Source organism: Theropithecus gelada, chromosome 3, assembly GCF_003255815.1.
Source record: "Theropithecus gelada isolate Dixy chromosome 3, Tgel_1.0, whole genome shotgun sequence".
Taxonomy (NCBI): domain Eukaryota; kingdom Metazoa; phylum Chordata; class Mammalia; order Primates; family Cercopithecidae; genus Theropithecus; species Theropithecus gelada.
This window is the reverse complement of record NC_037670.1, coordinates 51,335,867-51,360,174: the sequence shown is the minus strand read 5'-3', so window position 1 is coordinate 51,360,174 and position 24,308 is coordinate 51,335,867. Positions and strand designations below refer to the sequence as shown.

At 56.2% G+C, this 24,308-nt stretch overlaps 1 protein-coding gene across 4 annotated transcripts in view; it reads left to right on the top strand.

Annotated features, from left to right (window-relative positions):
* The window catches only part of MAD1L1 (mitotic arrest deficient 1 like 1), a 414,534-nt gene that overhangs the window by 83,416 nt on the left and 306,810 nt on the right, over window positions 1–24,308 (top strand). For all 4 annotated transcript variants that reach the window (XM_025378819.1, XM_025378817.1, XM_025378816.1 and 1 more), the window contains one exon: window positions 1,035–1,121. In XM_025378819.1, the coding sequence (XP_025234604.1) occupies window positions 1,035–1,121 (87 nt within the window). The remainder of the gene's footprint in view (window positions 1–1,034; window positions 1,122–24,308) is intronic.

Below are 24,308 nucleotides of genomic sequence, written 5' to 3'. Positions count from 1 at the left end.
CTCGCAGAGAGGAGTTCCCTGGCAAGCTGCTGGGAGGGTGTGCCCAGGATCCACCCGAGGCTGCTCTGGGGGCCTGGCTGACAGAGTGACTGGGGCCTCTCCTTCCAGGGGTGCAGGTAGCCTCGTTGGCCAATGTCGGGGTCCCCGTTGCTCATTCAGTGGTGCAGTACCAGCTCCTTGAGTGGGGCTGGGCGGGGCTGTTACAGCATTGCCCGGCACCTGCTTTCTGTGTGGACCTGTGCTTGGTCCATGACAGGTGAAGAGAAGAACGAGGATGGGGCCTTGGGCCCGGGCTCACGTGCCACTTGCTCAGTCTAGCCAGGGAGCCTTGGCTTTGTGCCCCAGGTTGTGAGGCTGGGAACGCTCACACACCACTGGCGTAACTGCGTGCCCGGCTCAGATCCTTGCTGCGTGCTCCGGAGTCCCAGCGCTGAGTTAGAAGACGTGGCTCAGGCCGCTGCTCATCATCGCGGTGCACGTTGAACTTTGAAGTGGCTGTTTCACGTTGGAGTCTGAGTTTCCTCATTTAAAAAATGGAAACGGTGAACAACAGGGTTCCTTGGGCATTCGCTGAGACAATCTGCAATCGTTCTGGAAAGTAGGAAGCGCTACACCTGGGGATCGCTGGTTTTCCTCTTGTTGTTATGTGTGGGTCTTCTGGAGAGGTGAGGAAAGGAACCTAAAACTCTAAAACTCGCTGAGCACCTCCTCTGTGCCAGGTGCCTGGTGGGTGCTTTTTAAACATGATTTCATTTCCTCTGAAGAGCGACACTGTTAGGTAGTGTCTCTGTTTCTACAGGTGAAATAAAATCGGGGCTTACTAAGGCCGTCTCCCCGACATTGCATAGGGTGGGGGCTGTGGCTGACCCCTGTCGTAGTGAGTGCATGCTGCCCTGGACCCGGGTCCGCAGAGTCCGCACATCCTGGGTCCCAGAGCAGCAGCTACAGAGGTTCCTTTTGGCCGTGTTTGGTGTGCAGAATCAGGTTTACTCTGGGGGACAGCTGGAACTGAGTGTGCCTTCTTTATCCTGCAGGACTCCAGAAGACCTTTCCAGATTCGTGGTTGAGCTGCAGCAGAGGGAGCTTGCCTTGAAGGACAAGAACAGTGCTGTCACCAGCAGGTAGACCCGGCCGCCCAGGGCGCTTGTGGGATGTGTTTGCTTTGGAGAGCTGGGGCGAGTGAGAGTGTGTGCCCCCTGGCTCTCGGGGCACGGCGGTGCTTCACCGTGTGGGTGGCCCTGGTCTGGGATGGGAAGAGGCAGCAGGGATTTGAGGGAAGGGTTTGCCCCATGTTTCCACCATGTGCTGTGAGCCTCAGCTGAGGCACCACTGTCTGTCATTCTGACAATGTGCTAAACTGCCATGGGGTCTGGGGGTTCGCCTCCTGTTGTGGGGTCCCTCCTTGGATCAGGAGGGTTCTCGTCTTCACAGCAGGGTGGGGCCTCATGTGGTCTTGGGAACCAGCCCGTCCATCACTAGCGGGCCCACCCTGAGTCTTCATGTCAGCGTGAATGCAGGTGTGATTGGAAGCGGCTAACTATGAATAGCAAGAGACATGCCCGTCACTCAGGAAATCCCAAGGGCTTCAGGGAACCTGGGATGACAATCAGACATGTGTTTCTTCTTATCCCACACCCCGGCTCTTCTCTGGTTTCACTCGTGGCTGTGAGGGGCCATACCTCTGACATCACACACAGAGGCAAAAAGGAGAAGCCTCTTTCTTGGATCTTTCTGCACAAGGAAGCCTTTCCTAGGACCCCCACTGCCAGCAAGTGCCCCTGATGCCTCCTTGGCTAAAAAGGGGTCTTATGCCTTCCCCTGACCAGAAGATGGAGTTACCATGGGGGACTGAGCCCCGTCCGGTGGAACCCATGGGCCTGGTGGGCAGTGGGGCGGAGGGAAGGGCTGTGCAATGGGGCCGCAGGGGAGCTCTGTGCCCTGCACAGCTCACCAGGCCGTGGGTCTGTGTGGAGGGCCTGAAGCCCATCTGTTTGCCGTTGATGATCAAGCTCAGCCTCGTCCTCCTGTGGAGAGAGTGTTTTAATAATTTATTAATAGCCAGAAGGAGGTTTCTTATTTTGGGGGCTGATGTCACTTTGAAAATTGGCTTTTCGAAGCATCTGGGTGTGTTGGACATAATCATATCAATTTACTGAAAAACCTCAAATGATAAAGATTGCCTTTTGCTTTCAAAGCCACTGTCAGATGAAGCAGGCATTAAAAGTGATTTGAAGTTAAAGCTTTCACATTTTACCAGGTGATCCTCATCATTTTACTTTGGAAATGAAACAGAATGAACTATTAAAGGAAAGGAAACTTGGCTATACTTTTCTCCCACCAAAGAGGGAGGTGCTTCCTGAAATTATTTGTCTTAACAGCAGCAGCAGGCCCGTCTCTGTGTCCAGTGCCACACGGAAGGGAACGTTCCCATCTGCTGGCTGTCTGTGCAGCCTTCGCCGTGGTCACAGATGTGGATTGAGCCCATGGGGGAATTGGTTTGGGAATGGGGTCTCTGCCTCAGGGAGCAGCCTCTACAGTGGGCAGGTGGTCCTCACAATCCCAGCCGTGGCTGGCCTCTCAGGACCTGTGGGCTCCCTCTGAGAGCTGGAGCGCCTGCCCTGGGGAAGGATGAGTCTTGGGGCACCCCCATGGAAGCGCTTGGTGCTCCGTCCTCTTCTGTGAAATGGGATCTTGGGGTTGAGACGAGGTCCTTAGTACTGCTCCGGTCTGGGAGGCCAAAGGGAGAAGCTGCCCTGAAATCCTGGGTTCTCACAGGTGTTTCCCAGCTGGGTTTCATGTGTGTGTCGGTGTGCTGGCTTCCGTCCCACCTGTGGCTTACTGCCCTGTGTGGGCTTCTTCAGCCAGGGTGCAGGCTTCAGATGGGGCTGGTCACACCCCTGCCACCCACTGCCAGGAGCGCTGGAGACGCTTCCCTGAGATGGGGCAGTGGAGAGGCGCGGGAGGCCTCTGGGCGTGAGGCTGGAGTTCCCGGTCCCTCTTGCCTGCAGGGCCTGGGGGGCGGCTGGTCTGCTCCTTGCTGGTCATGTGACTTGGGCAGGCACCTGGTCCTCTCTTCATCTCTGTGAACCGAAAGGTACTGGCAGTAACGACTGGGTTGCTGTCAGGTCTGAGCCTCCTGAGCCATGCCTGGGCACTAACCGTTCCCGGGTCTCAGTGTTGCTGCTTGCTGGTGGGTGGACACTTTCCGACCAAGGCTTTCTGGGGCCTGGTGACACTGAGTGCCTGGCCCTTTTGTGCACTTCCAAGGCCCAGGAAGGAGGCATACCCTAGGACAGGCGGCACTGGCGGTGGCCACTGAGGTGTGGATGAGTCCAGTTGTGGCCTCGGCGCTTGAGTTCTGGCCTGTCCCCTGGGCTGCTGCTCTCTTAGGTGGCGGGACACTGTGTTCGTCGTGGCCCGCCATGGCGGGGTCAGGGAGCCTTGCACGGTTGAACAGCTGAGCACATTTCTACAAGTCTCTTACAGGCAGTTGGACAGAAATTCAGATGAGCGTGAAGGAGACGGCATGGCAGAAGATGTGAGGCCACGGTAGCCCAGATCCCTGAGGGCTTTGCCAGGCGGGCCTCAGTTTAAAGTCGCTTTTGTTTGTTTCTCATTGAATGTAGCTTGTAGTCACTGAAGAAAGAGCCCTGGTCCAGCTGAGGTCACGGGTCATGAGGGCAGCTTCCGGGCATTTTCCCTTGTCTGTGCAGAGTGGTGGGCATGAGCTCGTGGCGACGCGTGCTCTCCTCTGCGGTTTGTACCAAGTTGGCCGTGTCCATCTCTCCTTGGTAGTGAACGCTGTTTTTGCCATCTGAGAAGCTTCTCAGGGTGCAGCTCTGCTGCCCTGTTCCTCGCTAGCCCAGTGCGCGGTGCTCTCTCTCCCAGGGCAGTGCCCTGTTCCTCGCTAGCCCGGTGCCCGGTGCTCCCTCTCCCGGGGCAGCGCGCTGTTCCTCACTGCCCAGTTCCCGGTGCTCCCTCTCCGGGGCAGTGCCCTGTTCCTCACTAGCGCAGTGCCCGGTGCTCCCTTTCCGGGGCAGTGCCCTGTTCCTTGCTAGCCCGGTGCCCGGTGCTCCCTCTCCAGGGCAGTGCCCTGTTCCTCGCTGCCCAGTGCCGGGTGCTCCCTCTCTGGGGCAGTGCCCTGTTCCTCGCTAGCCCGGTGCCCAGTGCTCCCTCTCTGGGGCAGTGCCCTGTTCCTCGCTGCCCAGTGCTCGGTGCTCCCTTCCCAGGGCAGTGCCCTGTTCCTCGCTAGCCCGGTGCCTGGTGCTCCCCTCCGGGGCAGTGCCCTGTTCGTCACTGCCCAGTGCCCGGTGCTCCCTCTCTGGGGCAGTGCTGCTGTGATGGTGCCGCTGGCGTGGCTCGTGTGGCAGCATCTCGGAATGCTGGTGCCTCAAGCCGAGCTTCTGAAGTGACGGCTGGGTCAATCGTGTGCCTGTTTTCAGGAGCTTGGCTTTTAGAAGATGAATGTTGCCTATCAGCCAGCGTAGCGTGCCTGTGAGCGGCCTGCATCGCGCAGTCTTGTCTCACTTCCCGGGCGTTGTGTAACCTCCTCCTCTGCTGATCTGATGTGCGGAACAGAGCGCCCTTCCCGCAGTCGCTGTCTTGGTGACTCGGTGTTCCTTTCACCAGTGTGACACATGTCCACGTCCGTGAAGCCAGAAGCCAGCAGGTACCTCGGCAGGTCCTGTGGGTCGGGCTTCTCTGCGGAGTTCCTGCCGTTGCTGCCTTTGTTTAAGTTTGCATCAGTTTCTCTCCATAGTTACTGCAGTAGCATTCCAGCCTGTTTCAGGGAGGAGCCCGGACTCTGCCACCCAGAAGAGTTCCGATGCAGGGAAGGCAGCCAAGGGAGGGTCTGATGGGAACTTGTGGTGAAAGCCGGTGCAGGAAACAGATCATCTGGCAGTGAGCAGATGCCGAGTCGGAAGCCATCCCCTGCCTCGTTTGAGGAAGATAGAATGACACCGTATCTCGGAGTTAGCTACTGGGCCATCAATCAGCCTGGAGCCAGAAGGAATTTTCCCAGCATCGAGCTACGGTGTTGGCCCCTTTTACTGGTGAAGCACAGTTCCAAACGCTGCTGTGAGCGGGACTGAAATTTCTTTCTGAATGTTTCTGTGCTCTTAGGACTGGAGGCTGGAAGCCCTGCGGTGGTACCTGTGCTGCATCCTGGTCTTGGGACTGGAGTTTGTAGAGGCAAGAAGCTTCTGGAACTCTCAGTGCAGGACTTTGCTTTCCAGGGTTGCGAGGAGTCTGCTTGTTAGCTTTATGCGGGTGTGCTCAGGTGCTGCGCTGAAATTCCTGTCTCACAACAGAGAGTGTCTGTGGGGCCGCTTGAGGGTTCAGCGGGATGATGTTGATAACACGCCTGGTGCAGCAGCTCTCGGCAGTCCCCGGGACGTGGTGCTGTGGCTAAGGGTCCGGGGCTGGCTTTGGAGCCGGGGCAGGCAGGGCTCTCAGTGGACAGCGGGGCAGCTTACAGGGCACTGGCCATAAGGCGCTCTAGGAGGGCAGAGTACCTGAGTGCATTTCGGCCTGGGAGTTGGGTCAGAACCACCAAACTCTGCCTCCTGTGTGTTTTTCCCTTCCTTTAGCCATGGACAGATGGGGCGTCATCGGTCACTGGTGTGAACAGAGCCTGTCAGAGCTCCTGGTCCTCTTTACCTTGGGGCAGGAGTTTCAAGGCAGTACGGGGGAGCCTGGCGTGGTTTGCACTGGAGCCTCGGTTTTAGCTCTTTGAATCTGAGAATGCACCTCCTGGTTGTGGGACTGAGGACAGGGCATGCAGTTCAGAATCCGTGGGTGGGTCTGGTATGCCCTCTGCTCACGCTTCACACAGGGTGCCCCGGGGCTGTCTTGTAGCCTCCCTTCCCTTTCCAGGCCCTCTTAGTCTTCTTGGCCTTTAGGGACCCAGGCACCCTGCTACCTGGCGTCCCCAGCTCTGCCGTCCCCAGCTCTGCTGTGGGTAGAGCCGGGACAGGAGGCTGTAGTCCTTTGTGGCCCAGCCCGTGACCGTGCTGTCGTTTTTCAGATCTGGAGTGGAACAGGCCGACGTGCTCTGAGGGCTCTTGAAGAACAGGACTGGAAAGCTCTGGCGTGGGGCCGTGCTCTTGGCAGTTTCTCTGCTGTGCCGGAAATAAGGCCATGCTTTGGAGAGGGCTGGTGGCGGGAGCGGGGCCTCTCAGGACCCTGTGAGGGCTCCAGAGTTCAGGTTTCTCATCTGCAATCATGATGATGAATGACAATGGGGATGATGAGAGCAGTCAGTGTTTATCCCACATCTGCCCTCACCATGCGCTGTGCTGTGCTTCATGTGCAGCGTCTCACTTGAGCCTCACAGGCGCTCCCAGCTAGAAGCTCTCATGATTCCCTCTTTTGCAGGGGAGGAACTTGAGTCCTGGGTTAAACAGCTGGGAGGTGGTGAAAGCAGGATGTGCGTCCGGGCCCGTGGGTCTCCAGAACTCTGTGGGATGTTTGCAGGTGGATCCTGGGTCCCTGCGGGACGCGTCGTGAGGCTGCTGCCTCGGCCTTTGGCCTTGCTTCTCTGCCTCAGCAGAGACCCTGGGCCGTGGATCCTGCCTGGTGCTGTTTTGCCTGTTTGAAGCCTCAGGTATCCTCGATGCTGACTTAAGTTAGAGCCGCCTGAGAGGTGCACAGAGGGGAGCCCTGAGGGGCGTGGATGCAGATGGAGCTTTTCGTATTGGGGTCTGCGCCAGCCTCCCCTGCCAGCACCCTGCGAACATCAGCTTTCCCAGCAGTGCACTCCAGCCCGGGCTCTGGTTGCCGCAGTTTGTTTTGAAGATCCCACTTTGCTGCCTCCAGGCAAAAGAACCCTTGGCCTGAAACCACCAGGCTGGCATGTCCTGGAGCACCTGGCCGCGTGGTGCTTCCGGGTGCCTGGGCCTGCCCTGTTTCATCTGCTCCTGCCATTGGGCCTGGGCAGCGTCAGGAGGAGGCAGGCCCTTGTCAAGCAGAAAGGACTCGAGAGGCATTGGGTGTGATGAGTGGGTATCACTGTGTTTTCTGTCACAGACGGTACTTTTCTGAACCTCTTCCTGCCTCAGGTTTCTGTTGCCTCCCAAGAGTGAGTGAAGATCAGTTTACTAGTTATGAGTCTTTCCTGCTGTTGGTCCCAGGCGAGGCCGTCCTCTCAAGGACGTAACAAGACCTTATCACCTTGTCACTTGGCATTTGAATTATGGTGCACTTGAGCCATCCAGAGACCAGCAAGGTACATGAGATCCACGGTGGCTGGGCTGTTCCCCCCTTGCACCTGAGGGGCCTCCCGCTGGAGAAGCCACCGCTGGTCCAGGCTCCGGGCCTGTATTTGCATTTGGCACTGCCCGGGGTGGCTCTCCGAGCGAGTCTTTCTGGTGATGGTGACTCCTGTGAGGGATTTTGAGGCTCAGTGCAGTCGCCTGTGTGGAGCCTGTGGGCAGTGCTGGCTCAGGGTGCGGGTTTTAACTAGTCCTTGTCATCGCTGGCACCGTGTCCTGCTGTCACTTTTTGAGGTAACGGGGAAGTACAATTTCTGGGAGCCTAGGGCATAGCGGGGTAAGTTTTCCAGGGGGCTCCGTGGGGCAGGATGTCTCCTGTGCGTGGCCAGTGGTGATGATCGAACGGGTTAGGTGGTGGCGGCGTCTGGGAGGTCAAGGTGATGGAATTTGCCATGGATTGGTGTGGGTGAGAGAGTGCATCGGGACGGCCGGTTCTGGCCTGCCCTTGAACTGACCATGGCCTCAGCCATGTGTTCCCAGCAAATCTCATGCTCATCCTGACCGCCTGCTCTCAGTACAAGGGGACCCCTGGGGTTGCGGGTGATACGGGCAGAGGTCTTGTTGCGTCCGTTCAGCTTTGGTGCCACTCGATGTAAATGGGCTTTGGCAGGAGGTGTGGAATCAGCCTGAGTCTAACGGGCTGTCTCCACGTGTTCCACGGTGGCAGCCCGCCATGCCTGTCTGATCCAGGGCTGTGGTGGGGCACGCGCCGGGAGCTCTGGGTGGCACTGTGCCCTTTACCATGGGCTCCGTGGCAGCTAGGGGTGCTCCGGCTAGCAGCAGAGAAGCTGCGTGATCTGTCTGTATCCTGCTCCTGTCCCTCGGCCCCTCGTGCCTCCCACCTGCGGCTGGTCCCAAGAGTGTCTCCTGCAGCCCCGGACCACGCCTGGGACGCAGTGCACCTGCACCATAGAGGCCTCAGCCCCCGACCCAGCCCTGCACCAGGGGACAGCCTTTGAGGCTCCTGGTCTGTATCTGGAACGGGGCCCTTGATGGCATGTGCTTCCCTGTGGTGGTTTCGGTGTAGACGCTGGCACGTGCCTGCCTTGTTCTTCGGCGAAGGCTGCTCGGGTTAGTTTGGTCAGCGTGGGCCCTTTGGAAAGCCGTCTGTCTCGTGAGTCAGTTTTCTGTCTGTAGGGTAGGCCCAGTGAGGAGGTTTTTGGGGGAATGTCAGGGACATCCCTGCACCTGGGGTCAGGCACCACACACTTGAACATGGGCCCCTCAGTGAGTCAGGTGCCCCAAAGCGCGCTGCCCAAGGTGACGGGAGCAGGCCCATGCTGTGCTCACAGCTGTGCGGTCCACCTGCAGGCCAGTGATGGCTGCCCCGGCGACCCTGGCCTGGTTGGTGGCCTCTGCCTGTCCTTTTGGTTCTCAGTCCCCCTCTCTTCTCCACTGGGACTTTAGCAGGAAAAGAGGACTTGGCGGCACCTGTCCCCGGAGCCAGGCCGTGTGGAGGGGCTGGGCCTTCCCCAGGCTGTCTTTGTGGCACCTGCCTGCAGTGCCCAGACTTGGACGTGAGATGGTGCTTGCGGCATGTGCAGCCGCCCGCTCCTCTGTGCTCAGCTTTGAACCTCCTTGTGGGGCCTCCTCAGCGGGGGTGGGTGGGTACTAGGCCTGTACATTTTGTGGCCAATTAGAGGGAGAGAGAGAAGAGGGGCATGGCATGGAGATGTCTGGGTGAGCGGGTGTCTGTCTCGGGGCCTTCCTGCCTCATGCGGTGCCTTCTTGTTCCTCCAGTCCTTTCCTGATCAGGGCTAGTGAAGTCCCGGGTTGGGGGATGTAGATCCCGGGTGCCCATCCTGCCAATGCCAGGTTCTCTGTGGCCCCCCAGTGTGGTCTGGGGACCTGTCTGAGGCACCATCATGTTTCAGGGTGCAGCTGACTGCTGGGCCTGAGATCAAGCCCCATCTCTCCTGAGAGGGGGTCCAGCCCATCCTGGCTCCAGGGGAAAGCCTGGGTCATCAGCAGGCATGGTCAGGTGTCCTGGCTGTGCCCCCCAGCATGTGGTGGCTGCCTGGCTTGGAGGGCCCCCCGCGGGGGTCACTGGCTGGCCCTGTAGGATACAGGCAGGCTTTGGCAAGGCCGGCCCTGCTCTAGGTGGGTGTCTGACCCTGTTCCCTCCCCAGGCAGAGCCCTCAAGGCGAGCACACGCTCCTCCATGGCTGGGCCGGGTCCAGCGTGCGCTGCCACTGGGCTCTGGGGTCTGTCCGGGGCGCCTCCGCCTGCTGCTTCAGCCAGCTTGTGTTGCCTCTTTCAGCAAGATGAGCTGCCATTAATATTTCACACCCAGACTGTTTCCCTGCATGTTTTGCATTTCCATATTTAAAATGGCATTTACATATTCATGGATTTTTAAATAAGTTTTTATTGTTAAGGGATGTGGAAGTGGATGAAATGTGAAACTCCCCCTTTTATTCAAGCACTAGAAAAAAATTTCATCCCAAATGCAATCACTCCCTGAGTGCTTAGTTCTGTGGCAGTTGCCATAGGAGATTGTTCTGGAAGCTGGTGGGTCCCAGGGCCATGGAGCCACCCTTTCTGGCATGCAGTGGTGTTTTCCACCCAAGGTTGGGCACAGAGGCCTGGTTGCTCCTTGGGGTTTCTTGGCGGGGGCCTGGCCTCGTGCTGGGATGCAGGGCCAGCTCCCACCCACACCCGTGGCTCTTCTTCTGGAGGAAATGTCTAAGGCAGACGAGGCTCTTCATCTTGGAAGTGGCTAAGGCTCCTTTTCTCCCTTCTCCCCGTCACTCGGTGTCCCTGCCCTGGTCGACCTCTTGCTCCTGGCTCTGCGGCTGCAGCTAGGGCCTCGGAGGGCCAGTCAGCCCTGGTGCACTGTCCAATTCTGAGGGGCACAGGGTGGCACCAGCCCCCTTCAGCTTCAGGGTCCTTTGAGGGTCCTGTGTAAGAACGTGTGTGGGGCGGACGGGGGCTGCTGGAGGGGTGCTGGAGTCACTGTTTTACATTCAGGTACTGACGAATGTGGCTGAGCCTTTGCCTCTGGGACACTGGCCTGGGGAAGGCCCAGAGGAAGCCACCAAGGCTTGACAAGAGTGGGAGGCCCTGGGAGAGGCGTCTGCAGGGGCCCTCTGGGCTTGGAGGCTGTGGGTGATCTCGAGCCAAGCACAGGTCACCGAAGGATGCATGTCCTGCTGGGGAGTGGTTGAGGGCTTTGGAAGCCTGGCCACCTGGCCTGTGGCGTGCTCTGCTGCAGGGGAGCAGGGCAGGGACTGTGGGGGTCCAGATAATAGACCATAAAACAGGGAAACTGAGGCCCGCGGGGGAAAGAGACTTCACTCTGATGGAGTGAAGCCTAGAGCACAGATTTTTCTGATCTCTATTGTTACTTACTTTTTAATATTTGTAGGCATAAAATTATTTTTTATCATCTCAGGCCTAAATCGCCCACAAAACCTTAGCCTCGAGGGTCGGGGAAGTGCGGTTCGAGCTGCAGCTGGCCTCTTGATGCAGAGCCCCTCACACTGGCTCCTGCTGGAGCCATCTGGACCGGGGTCTCCCAAGGCCTGGCTTCCTCCCCCCATAGCCTTGAAGGAGGGCGGCGGGTATCCTCTGTGGCCGTGGAGTTCTCAGCAGTCTGCCTTTGACCCCAGCCCCTGGCAGCTTCTCCCAGCATGGGTGTTGTATTTTCCATACTCTCAGCGTGCCGGGTCATGGGTAGTGCCTGGTTCCTCCTGAGACCAGAGGCAGGACACAGAGCTCAGGGCTGTGGCCCTGGGGGCATGGCAGGGGGAGTCACCCTCACTGCTGAGGGTGGGGGGCATCTCAGGGTGCAGCCTGGGTCTGGCAGCTCCCCCACCTTGGCAAGCCCTGGACTGCAGCCTGTGAGGGAGGGTGGTCCTGTGAGCTAGGGTGGGGTGGGGGTGCGGGGAGGGTGGTCCCATGGGTTGGCTGTGAGTATACCGCTGGCTCGGGGTTGGGCCATGTGCTCCCTGTGGCGGCCAGGGCTCAGGCTGTGGCCATGGTGTGGGGCACTTCCTGGGGTTGGGCCCTCCTCACAGTCCTCGCCCTGTCTGGGTGGGCTAACCACGTAGGAGGGTGAGGCTGAGGCAGCCTAGTCTGCTCATCCTCCTTGCCTCTGGGCTCGGTGCCGGGGCGTCTGCTGAGGAGGAGGACCGCCTGTCCTGCGGGGACCTTGGGCCTCTCCCATGCATGTTGACCCCAGCTGAGAGGTGTTCTCTGTCTCTCCTGCTTTTCATCTGGAAAATCGGGCCCAGGACTCTTGCTTTACAAGAGGAGTGGAGAATTGAAGATTTCGGAAGTTCTGACGTCAAGCAGGTGCTCAGGAATGGCGGCGTTGTTCACAGGAGTGGGGTCTGTGGTCCCTGTCTCTGGGTCCTGCTCACTTGACCCCTGAGCCTTTCTTGTTTGTATTGGGGTCAGTTCCACCCTCAATGGGTGTCTTCGAAGGGTACATGCAGCCCGCCTGGGGGTGGGCAGAGGAGTGCTGGCCTTCCTCTCAGTGCTTGCTCAGCCCCTGGGCATGGGGTTCTCAGAGTGAGGGGCTGCAGGCGATAGCGGTGGCGTGGTCTTGAGAGCGGGGGAGGCCCCATCTACTGCCTCCCCTTGGGCTGACTTCTCCTAACAAGCCGAAAGTGTGCCTCTGGCTTTCATGCCCCCAGTCCCCACCTCTTGATGTGGTTTTCCTTCTGTTTTGTCAATAGGATCTGTTTTCAACCTCTCCATGCTGAAGTGCTTATCTCCCCAGGCCACTTGGTCTGGCGCCTGCCTTGCTGTGGTTCTGAGGATGCCTCACTTCATTAGGCTGAGTGGCTCTGGACTAAGTGCACCTGCAGAGGTGACAGCCCCGCTGCCAGCCTGCTGAGCGCTGCCGCAGCCAGGACGGTGGCTGGGGAGCGCGTCCCCTGGGGCAACAGATACGTCCTCTTCCTTTCTCCTTCCCTTTGGACCCTGTACGCACACCTGCATTCTCTCACCCTCTTTAGCAAGTTATAAAGAAGCTGGCGTTTCCTCCCACCCCCATGAAACCCTTTGTAACAGCAGTCTCAGCCCGCGGTCTCAGGGGCTGCCTGGTGGTGGTGAGAGCGCAGCGTGGGTGCAGCCCTGGTGAAGGGCCTGGGACTCACGGCCCTGCGCTCGGATCGTGGGCTGGCCTGCGCTGTCGGCATAGAAACACTCTGTGGACGGCAGCTGCCATCATGGCCAGTGTTGTCTGGCCTGTGTCGTGTGGTCATCGCGTAGTTACCCCATACTTCTGCCTCCTGCTTGGCTCCCCCTCTTTGGAGCCTCCAGGGCTAGAGGAGCACAGTTCAGAAACTGCTGGTCAGGAGACCTTTCTGGAGAAGTTCCTGTTCTGGTTGTGGATCTGGCCCATGTGGGAGTCTGAGGTGGCATCTTTGAGGTGACCCGGCACCACCGGGAAAGCTCCCTGTTTCCTGGCTGAGGTTTTCAGGCACTGCCATGGCACAAGCCTGTGTGCATCTGGGGCTAGAGGGGGCGTGTGCAAGCTGCAGAAGGGAAGGAGGAGACAATGTGGGCCCCTCACTCGCATGGGCCAAGCAGACCAGTAACATACCTGCCGCTCTGCGGCGTTTCTGTTAAGAGAGCAGAAGATGCCTGATTTCAGCTCCCCAAATCAGAAAACGGCATCTGGAAGCCATACGCGTTTGAGAAGACGGTGACTGGGTCAGTCCTGTCCTTTGAAAGCAAACGTCTTTCTTGGCCCCCAAATGGTGGTGGTAGAGTCTAGATTTCCTCAAACATTTGGAGAAAAAACGGAAATGAATACGATTTGAATGTGGTTCGTTGTTGCTTCAGGAAGAGAATAGGGAGATGGGAGAAGGGCCCTGGCTGGGGTTGGTCCCTCAGTCTTTTGATGAACTTCTGTTGCCTTGCTGGTTTTGAGGAGAGCAGCCCACACCCCACAGTGGAGCCTGGAGCAGGGCCAGGGCTGCCAGGAGCTGCTTTCTGAGGAGACTGAGGTGGGGTCCTCGAGGCCTCCTTTCTCATGCCTGGCACTGCCGAGCCCAGGGCATCATCAGTGGACTTGGGAGCATCCTCTTATGAACACTTTTCTTGAGTTTCCCTGTAATATTCCGTGAACTTCGTAAGCTCTGAGCCAAGAGCTTCCTTCTTAGCCTTGAAGCTGGCCGCTGCCGGCTCCTTTCCATGCCCAAGTTGGGATTCTTGGTGTGCAGGTGTGGAGAGCAGCTCCGATGTCACAGGCAGTTGAAGTACCCAGTCCTTCCTTGTTTGGCAGAGCATAAAATCAGTCTCAGGCCCTCTCACCATGGCCTCCGCTGCTCAGCCCCGAGGAGATGCCGGCAGATGCCGGGGCCCCCACCGAGGAGCGCTGCTGGCTCAGGGTCTGCCTGTGGAGAACAGGGGCCTCTGGAAGGGGCAGGCTTTGGGCAGGTGAGTGCACTTGGTCTGAGGGAGGGTGTTGGCGTTGCCAGCATCCTGAGCTCGAGTTGGTGCCGTGGACCTGGGAGGGTCTCTCGATCCTGTTAGGAAACTGGGTAAGAGAGTTGGAACGAAGAAACATCCACTGCTAGGCCCCTGTGGGTACCAGGCACTCCATATGTGTCCCCTGCTCTGGCATCGACCCTGCACACTGGCAGGGAGCCTCTCGCTTTGCCCCAGTTTCCCCGAGGCTGTGGAGCCGCTCAGCCTGGAGTCTGCTTGTGAGCTCAGGGCTGACTGTCTCCTAAGCCTTTGCCCTCTCACCATGTTGCCTCTCATCAGGGCGATGCTTTTTCAAGCTCGGATATCACAGATTGCTCCCTCAGGGCATGAGGCTTCTGATGCTGACCCTTTTTTAATACTGTGGCTGAGAAACACAGTTGCACAGAGTCTGCGGAACAGCATTGACGTGGCTGTGACAGACAGTGTTGGTCAGCATGGGGCAAGTGCGGCTTCCTGGTTTTGTCTTGTTGTGCTTGGAGTGGACGTAGGGGCTCTAGGAGAGGGAAGGCTGTGACCACTGCCCCGAAGGAGCTTTCCCTCTGCTTGGGAAAAGAAGCCAGCAGTGAATCCCTTAGAGGACTGGAGAGTGTTGGGCTGCGCGGTCCTGATCATGGCCACGCTTCCCAAATGCCTGGCTGCTTATGAGTTATATGGCGAAAAGAGTCTGAAAATGGAGATCCCTGGACTCACCTCCAAAGGCTTAGATTCAGGGCTCATTGCTGAGGCCATTGCTCCCTTCATGAGTATACTTTTCCCTTGGGCCTGGGACACATGCACACACGTCACCATGAGAGGTGGCCGCAAGACTCCCACACGTGGCCATGAGAGGCGGCCAGAGCTGGTGGGTAATTGTCCTGAGCGTCGTCGTGAGAGCTGGGGGGCAAGAGTCCCGGACGTTGCCCACCTCCTGAGCCTTCCTCTGCACCAGCATCGTCCTCACTTGTTGGTCCAGGCCCCTTTAATGACAAACAATTACCGAAAACAAAGAGTTTTTATTTGTGGGGAATCATATCTATCAGTATTCACCATCTTTGGAAATTAAAATTAAATTATTATTTATAATTATATTTATAATCTCATTAAAAACAATTCATTATCACTTAACAAAATATATTTATGAAAAATGCATTTTCTAACACAAAACAAGACAGTGAGAGGAATGGCATTGTTTTTACTTTCTACAAATCTTTTCAGTGTCTGGTGAAGTAGAAGATGGGGGCATCGGCCGGGCGCGGTGGCTCACGCCTGTAATCCCAGCACTTTGGGAGGCTGAGGCGGGCGGATCACAAGGTCAGGAGATCGAGACCACGGTGAAACCTCGTCTCTACTAAAAATACAAAAAATTAGCCGGGCGCGGTTGTGGGCGCCTGTAGTCCCAGCTACTTGGGAGGCTGAGGCAGGAGAATGGCGGGAACCCGGGAGGCGGAGCTTGCAGTGAGCTGAGATCCGGCCACTGCACTCCAGCCTGGGCAACAGAGCCAGACTCCGTCTCAAAAAAAAAAAAAAAAAGAAGATGGGGGCATCTTGTGTTTGCGTCTGTGTCCATCTGCCGTGGTCTCTTCTTTTGGAGTCTGTGGAATAAGTCTGGCCCCGCACGGGTGTGCTGTTGGAAGAAGGAGGGCCTGCTGGCCTGAGGGCCTGACACACAGGCTCAGCTCAGCCTTGCCTGCTGGGTGGGTGAGGACCGCAGGCAGGAGCGCTCAGCCGTGCCTGCTGGGTGGGTGAGGGCGGAAGTCAGGAGCGCTCAGCGTTGCCTGCTGGGTGGGTGAGGGCCGAAGGCAGGAGCGCTTACTGTTCCTTCACACCTTTCATGGCTAGTCTTACCTTTCTGTGTAGTGTTTGCTCAAAATTCTGATTTGAGTGTAGGGGGTGTTTTGTGTTTGTTGAACATGAACATCAGTCACTGAATGTCTGGGAAGGTTTCCTCAGTTCTGGTTTTTCTGGAAAAGGTGACTCGTGTATCCTAGAAAAGGCCCACTTGGCGGCATTCCGGACAGTTGAAGGAGGATGGCTTAGCCCGTAAGCAGCAGAGCTGACTTCCTTCAGGTGTTCCTACCCTGAATGAGCAGCAGGGTTGGCCCTGGGGCCTGGAGATTGTGCCCACCTGATTTCTAGTGGAGCCAAGAACTTGGGCAGCCACAGGTTGCTCTTGAGAACCCCCACGAATCCAAGACTAGTCCATAAGAAGAGAGGGTGGCCTCCCCGGAGACGTGTGCAGCTGCTGGACACACGTGGGCTCTGGTGACCAGTCCTGTTCAAATGGGCAGATTTTTCTTTTTGTTATCATAGAGCAGCTAATTTCTTATTACTTGTCAACTATTTCCATCTTAAAACTAAGTAAGAAACTAGAAGCTGTCTTGTTAAGATCAGGCACGAGGCAAGGAGTCCCACTCACCACTCTATTCACTGTCATACTGGAAGTACTAGCTACAGTGCAATAAGACAAGAAGAGGGAATGAAGGAAGGAGGAAATAAAAATGTCTTTGTTTGCAGATGACATGATCGTCTATGTAGAAAATTCTGAGAACTAACAAAAGAACTTGAAGAATAATGAGTGGTGAGAGAGAGCAGGGTTTGGGCCATACACACCGTCAGCTGCTTTCCTGTGTACCAGCAACAAGCAGAGAGAATTTGAAATCAACACCCAGTACTGTTTACATTAGTACCAAAAAACAGCTTAGACCAGAGACCTGTACAGGGTATGCGTGAGGAAATCACCAGACCTGATGAAAGAAATCAAAGCTGTAAATCAATGCAGTGGCATTCTATGTTCATGGATAGGAGGACTCAGTATTATCAGTTCTCTCCAGAGGGTCTATGTTCATGGATAGGAGGACTCAGTATTATCAGTTCTCTCCAGAGGGTCTGTGTTCCTGGATAGGAGGACTCAGTATTATCAATTCTCTCCAGAGGGTCTGTGTTCATGGATAGGAGGGCTCAGCATTATCAGTTCTCTCCAGAGGGTCTACGTTCATGGATAGGAGGGCTCAGCATTATCAGTTCTCTCCAGAGGGTCTATGTTCATGGATAGGAGGATTCAGTATTATCAGTTCTCTCCAGAGGGTCTATGTTCATGGATAGGAGGGTTCTGTATTATCAGTTCTCTCCAGAGGGTCTGCGTTCATGGATAGGAGGACTCAGCATTATCAGTTCTCTCCAGAGGGTCTATGCAGTCCCAGTCAGAATCCCAGCAAGTTATTTTTGTGGATATCAACAGATTCTAAAGTTTATATGGGAAGGCAAAAGATGGCAATAGCCAGCACAACACCGGTGAACAAAGCTGGAAGACTGACACTCCCTGACCTCAAGACAGCATAAAACCACAGTGACCAAGGTGGCACGGCCAGCACATCACCGATGAACAACACTGGAAAACCGACAGTCCCCGACCTCAAGACCTAGTGTAAAACCACGGTGATCAAGATGGTGCAGGCTGGTAAACCACAGTGATCAAGGTAGTGCAGGCCAGCACAACACCGGTGAACAACACCGGAAAACTGACAGTCCCTGACCTCAAGACTTAGTGTAAAACCACAGTGATCAAGGTGGCGCAGGCCGGTAAACCACAGTGATCAAGGTGGTGCAGGCCAGCACAACACCGATGAACAGCACTGGAAAACTGACACTCCCTGACTTCAAGACTTAGCGTAAAATCCCAGTGATCAAGGTGGCGCGGTGTTGATGGAAGAATGGACAAACAGGTCTGTGGAATAGGTCGGAGAGCCTCGAAATAGACCCACACAGATATACTTGGATCATCGTGGACAGCAGAGCAAAGGCAACTCAGAGGAGAATGGTCTTTTCAGCAAATGGTGCTGGAACAGCGGAACAGCCACAGGGGAAAAATCTAGACACAGACATTACTCCTTCCCCAGAAATCAACTCAGAATGAATCACACACCTGAGTGTAAAGCACAAAACTTCAAAACTCCTGGAAGATAACAGAGAAATATCTAGCTGACCTTCAATTCGGCAGTGACTTTTAATATACAACACCAAAGGCACAATCTGTGAAAGAATTGATGAGATGGACCTCATTAAAGTTAGAAATTGCTGCTCTGCGAAGGAAACTGTCGAGAATAAAAAGAGAAGCCACAAATGGAGAAAATATTTTTCATTGTTATGCACAAGACATATCTGATAAGGACTGTTATCCAATTATACAAAGAACTCTTCAAACTCAGTGGTAAGGAAACAGACCACCCAATTAAAAAAATGGATGAGCTGAACAGGCATCTCACCAAAGCAGAGGTATGGGTGACAGAGAAGCACGTGAGGAGATGCTCAGCATTGCATCGTTAGGGAGCAGCACGTGAACGCACCCAGACCTCACTGCACCTGCTTAGAACATTGTCAGCACCCAACGCTGGCGAGGACGTGGAGCAACAGGAACTCTCGCCATTGCTGTGGGGACGCAGAACAGTGCTGCAGCCACTTGGAAGGCACTTTGGCAGCTGCTTAGAAAAGGAAACATTCTGTACAGTCCAGCTCTGCCTCTTGGAAGTTGTCCAAATGAGTCGAAAACTTATGTTCACACAGAAACCTGCACACAAGTGTTTATAGTAGGTTTATTCAGAATCACCAAAACGTGGAAGTGACCGACATGTCTGTCTCAGTCTGGGTTTGTGTTATTATAAAGGAATATGTGAGGTTGGGTAATTTCTAAATAAGAGGCTTGTTGGGCTCACGGTCCTGCAGGAAGCATGGCGCCGGCACCTGGCTTCTGGTGAGGGCCCCAGGCAGCTTCCATTCGTGGTGGGCGCTGAGGCGGCTGGCACCACGTGGCGAGGGAGGGGGAGAGTGTGGAGACGCCAGGCTGCCTGTAGCAATCAGCTCTCCTGGTAACTGATGAAGTGAGGACTGCTCTTTAGCATGAGCTGTCATGAGCGACCCACCCCCATGGCCCAAACCCCTGCTCCCAGGCCCTGCTTCCAATCCTGGGGATCAGATGTCAACCTAAGATTTGGAGGGGTCAGGACCATACGCTAACAGTGTCCTTCTGTAGGTGAGTGGATAAACGGTGGCATGTCCATTCGCTGGATTCCTATTCTGAGCTAAAAAGAAATGAGCTACCAAGCCCTGAAAAGACATGGAAGAGTCTGAAATGTGTATTGCAGAGTGAAAGAGGACAGTCTGTAAAGGCTGTGTACTGTGGGATTTCTCCTCCGCGATATACTGGAAAAGGCAGAACTGTGGACACAGTGAAAAGATCAGTGGTTGCCAGGGATGGACGGGAGGGATGCACAGGTGGACCCAGAGGGTTTTTGGGCAGTGAACCTACTCTGCATGTGGCCATGATGGTGGACACCCAGTCACACGCAGGAGACTCTGCTCTGCACGTGGCCGTGATGGGGGACACGCAGTCACATGCAGGAGACTCTGCTCTGCACATAGCTGTGATGGTGGACATGCAGCCGCACGTAGGAGTGAACTGACTCTGCACGTGGCCGTGATGGGGGACATGCAGTCACATGCAGGAGACTCTGCTCTGCACATAGCTGTGATGGTGGACATGCAGTCGCACGCAGCGGTGAACCGACTCTGCACATGGCCGTGATGGTGGACACGCAGTTACACGCAGCAGTGAACCATCTCTGCATGCAGCCGTGATGGTGGACACACAGTCTCATGCAGGAGTGAACCGACTCTGCACGCGACTGTGATGGTGGACACACAGTCACACGGGGCCTGCAAGCATGCGTTCCTCTAAACCTGAGAATGTAAGACAAGACAAGTGAGCCCGGGTGTCCGCTGTGGACTTTGGTTTATCAGTTGTAACGAATAGACTGCAGTCGTGCACGGTGCAGGGGAATCTGCCTGGGGGCAGAAGGGCAGATGAGAACTCTCATTTCTGCTCAGTTTTCCTGTAAACCTAAAATTGCTTGAAGAAAGAATGTCTGCAAATTTAAAACAAAAATTAGCAAGTAAGATGAGGCTAGAGAGAGCCGTCCCAGGGGTCAGATTGTTGAGACAAAATGCAACTGGGGCCGGCTTCCTCCTGAGTCAGCCTCCCTGGCTGCTTAGAGAAGAGAGAGAGCACACTGAGTGTCAGGAGGCAGCGCCGCGGCAGGTCCACCAGGCACATCCTTCCCCAGCCTCTCCATTAGAGACACCTGAGCAGCCCCGGGGCAGCATTCGCATGTGTGTGGTCAGGCCCTCGTGGGGGGCTCACAGGACTTGTGTGACTGCCAGTTGCCAAAAGATGGAAGCAGGTCCTGTGTCATGACCAGAGAGACCCCAGGTGCGATGGCTGTCACATCCTGCTGCCCTTCCCAGCCTGAGCCAGCTGGGGCCGGGGTGGGCACAAGGGCTGATGGGGGCTGAAGGGCACAGGTCACCCCGGGGGGGGTGCATGGGCCTGGGGGACACACCTGAGCTGTCCCCGTTGCTGTTGTCTGGATCAGAACCTGGGGGCCCAGCTGATGCAGGCACGAATGTTCCAGCACATTTGTGAGGATGAGCCGGGAGGACTTGAGCAAGGACACCATCGGTGCCTGTGCGGAGGTCCCCTGGGACTGACAAGCTCACTGGGGAAGCAGAAGCAGCGCTTTGAATTTTAAATTGGTTAAATTCCTTTTCCTCTCACAGTCTCAGCTGCTCCCTGTTTCCCTTAGAGAGCCAGGGAGGTTAGTGTCCTCTCATCTCCATGCTCTGCCAATTTTACTGCTTTTCCGTATTTCCTCACCATGAATAGAACTGATTTTATGATGCTTAAGCCATTTTTAACGTAGCCTCTCATCACAAGGTGGAGAAGTGAGGGGAATTGTGCCTCCCCAGACCATAGAACATGCGTCCTTCCTGTTTTCAAGCATTTGGGCCAAGACTGCCTTTGCAGAGTCCTGAGGTGCCTGGGATGAGCGTGTGCTGTGTGCAGGGTCCACTCTGGGGCCCGAAGAAGGCTGACCCCCTGCTCATCCATCTCTTGCAGGAGCTCCTAGTGTAGTATGTCAACCTGAAGTACTCCAAAGGGTCTGAATCTAGTTTAAAGAGTTTATTCACCTGCAAGGTTCCTTGAGGATGGCCACCAGGGAAGTACAGATTCCGAAGAATGGAAGTCGGTGTTCCAAAGCATGGAAGTTCGGGATCATTTATACAGACAAGTTTAGGGACGCTTAGCAGATCTCAGCATCCTTCTGTGAGAGGCTTAACGCATCGTGAGAAAGATCGGATTCGATGCGGTGGCCTTTATCTTTCAGGGACGGTTGATTTGGCATTCACACTGAAGATGTAGCAGGCATCTTGTGCCGTCTGGTCTGTAGATGCAGGACAGTGAAAGAGGCAGTGAATCCATCACAAAGATCGGTGACTGGAAATGGGAGAGGTGTGGTGTGTGGTCTCTCCTAGTCATTTACTGGACAAGAAGGAAGAGGAAGAGAGAGTCGCGGACACGCTCCCCGCCTCAGACACGCTCCCCACCTCGGACACACTCCCCGCCTCGGCCTCCGGGACTTTTTCCAGTTGGCATAATAAAGTGCGGGTCCTGACATTTTATTTTCTTTTACAAGCAGGAGTGATAGGACACACCTTTGGAGTTGAGTTTATGTTTGGAATCGCTGGGGTCCCAGAGAGAGAGAGAGGCCCAAGACTTTGTGGGAGGCTGGCCTCCTTTCCCACACCTGCAGCAGACGACGTAGAGAGTTAAGCTCTGGCCTCTCAATTGCTTCCTTATTCCAGATTCCTCGGCCTGTTCATCTGGCATGCCCCTGGGGAGGTCTGGGGGGTGGGGACTGTCATGGCATGGAGAAAGCTCTGGGCTCAGGGACTTGGCCTTGAGGTGCTGTGTGTCCAGGCCAGCTTTTCTCCAGCCCCAAGATGTGGCGACTGAAATACCTCAGTGGGGAGGCACCCAAATGCTGCTGGCACAGCTCCTCGGATCTCTTAGGTGAGCTCCATGGCTGCGCCCAGCCAGGCACCTGCTGCAGGCCGAGGGCTGGGCAGAGAAATCCAAGAGGAGGGCGTTCGGCTTCCGACACGTGGAGGTGCTTTTGATGCGCAGGTGGCATTTCCTGCACCCACTTGGTGCCGGAGCCTGTCTGCCTGCCCCTCTGTTGCGTAGTGTTTTCTTCACCCTTCTGCTGGGCCCCAGAAGGACAGCTTTTTGGACTGGTTGGGGGTGTCCTGGCCCATGGGAGCCATGAGTCCCACTGTGCCTGCTGATCCAGCTGCCTGCCTGCCTGCCCCTCCGATGGTGGTGGTTGTGTTGTGCACCTTCCTTGTGTGCACACAGGTTCCTGGGGGAGGCCGTTGGCTCGAGCCTGGGGTGCAGAGAGCACTCCTTGGACTGCCTCTGACGTGTGTGTAAAAATAACTGCATTTGTTTTTCTGATCTGTGGGCAGAAGCTCGAGCCCGCGCGTCCAGCTGTGTGTCTCGCCACCTTGCTCTTGTCAGGGAGACCATCTTTGTTAGACAGGTGGCCTCCAGAGGGATGGGATCGTGTGTGTGCTCTCCCCTCACGACTGGAGGCACTTGGGGTTCCTGTCCTGCTGCTTCATGTGTGATTGGACTCTGAGAAGTGCGTGTCCCTTGCGTCCTCATTGCTGGCAGGTAACAGACTCAGACCCACGGCAGCGGGGGCACTGCCCAGTAGGAGCCGTGTGGACGGGAGCCGCAGTGAGCCTGCTGGATGGCTTGGCCTGCTTGTGCCTGTCCAAATCCACGGTCCTGTGGAGACAGACCTTTTACTCTTCCATACCTGCCACAGCACATTCAGATGTCCACAGGCAGAAACCTGCGCTTTCCCTCTTCCAGGCCTCTTGTTCTTTCACTCTCTCCCTGCCCCCTGACCAGTGTCCGCCTGGTGTCGGCCCGCTGCACATGTGAGCTGCCTGGCGGTGGGTTAACCTTGGCGGCCCCAGCTCCCCCAGGATCCTGCAGTCCCCTCATGGAATGCGCCTGTCCAGTCCCTGCTCCTTCCAGCTCTGGGACGGGGAGATCATAGAGCTGCCTGCCCACAAACCCAGTTTTGTCCTCGGGGTGGGGTTGTGCACCACCTCCACTCTGCCCAGTTGGTCGGCACTGGCAGCACTCTCCGTCTCCTCAAGATCAGATGCCCTGAAGCCTGGGGAGGGCCTGTGTCCCCCTCTGGCTTTTCTCCTCCTCCCTGTGGTCCGTGTATCTTGACTGCTGCGTGGGAAGCCTGAAGGTGTAGGAGCAGAGAGAATGCAGCGTGAGCCGAAGATGGGGCCTTGTGCCCCTGGGGAGGCACGGTGTAGCCTGGCGGGCTCGAGGGTGGCCGAATGAACCTTCTGAGGGCAGGTCCCAGCAGCCACGTGTCCTGTCCCCAGAGTGAGAAGGGCAGAGAGAGGGAGCCGGTTTCAGCCCCGCCCAGTGTCCCTGCCAGGATCCCTGCAATGGCCAAGGCCCCAGCTGAGCCTTCAGCCCATCGTGTTTTCTGCTTTTCCGCTCATCCCTCCATGTTACACAACCTCTGGTGGGTTGCCTGTGCCGTTGGTGAGGCCTCTGGGTGCAGGGACTCCCGTCAGGGCCTTCCCTCAGGCAGGGCAGGTCACCTGGCCTCTCCTGAACGGCCATCTTCCGGACGTGGCCTTCCTGTTCGTGTTCTGTGCTTTTTGTGACTCCTGTGCTGATGAGTGAGTGTTTCATGAGCTCTGAACCGCCTGGGTCTTTCATGGTGGTCCAGCCTCCTCCGCCCTCTCTCTCTCTGGCACCAGGGCTCCGTTTTGGGGACTCTAGGCGCAGATGGCCCTGCCACGTTTCAGTAGTGCCATTTGGGAGATGAGAGGTGGCTGAGCTGCTGATGACAAATGCGAATCAGTGACAGAAAATGCAGAATATTTAGTCTGGGACCAGAGAACTCTAAAATATATGCAGACCGGGACAGTTGTCTGGCTTCATGAGAACCACGTTGATTTAGAAATAATCTGGGAGGGCGTCAGCTCCTCAACAGGGGATGAAGGCCGGACCAGAGCCCCAGTTATGAGTTGAAGCAGCCTCCTCACCTCCTCGTCACTGATGACTGTGATTTAAAGAGCATTTTATTTATCGAATACCTCTCAGTGCCGGGGCCTTTCATCCATTTGTTCTCATCATAAAGTTCTGAGAGGGCGACACTATCTTGATCTCTCAGGTGCGAGCAGAAGTCTCTTGCTTGAGGTCACAGCTGCTGGTCAAAGCCAGTTCAGACTGGCTCTGGGGCCATTGCCAGCTGCATGCCCATGTGGGTAGTGGGGTTCTGAGGCCCCAGCACCTCCACCCTAGGCTTTCTCGTTCCTAGCAGGCCTCTGCTCCTGATGCCCGCAGTGCCGGCTGCTCGCGTGCGTTTCCCCGAGTGCAGGGGTCTTTGGTGGGTGTGAGGTTGTAATTGCGGGTGGGTTCCTGTGGGTCTCCTCCTCTCCGCGGGTGGGTTCCTGTGGGTCTCCTCCTCTCCGCAGGTGGGTTCCTGTGGGTCTCCTCCTCTCCGCGGGTGGGTTCCTGTGGGTCTCCTCCTCTCCGCAGGTGGGTTCCTGTGGGTCTCCTCCTCTCCGGGGAGGTGCTGCCTTTTTTCCCCAGCCTAGACCCCGGGTCGTTTCTGCTCCCTCCCTCATTGCCCACCTACGCCAGGTTTCTTTTTTTTTTTTTTTTTTTTTTTT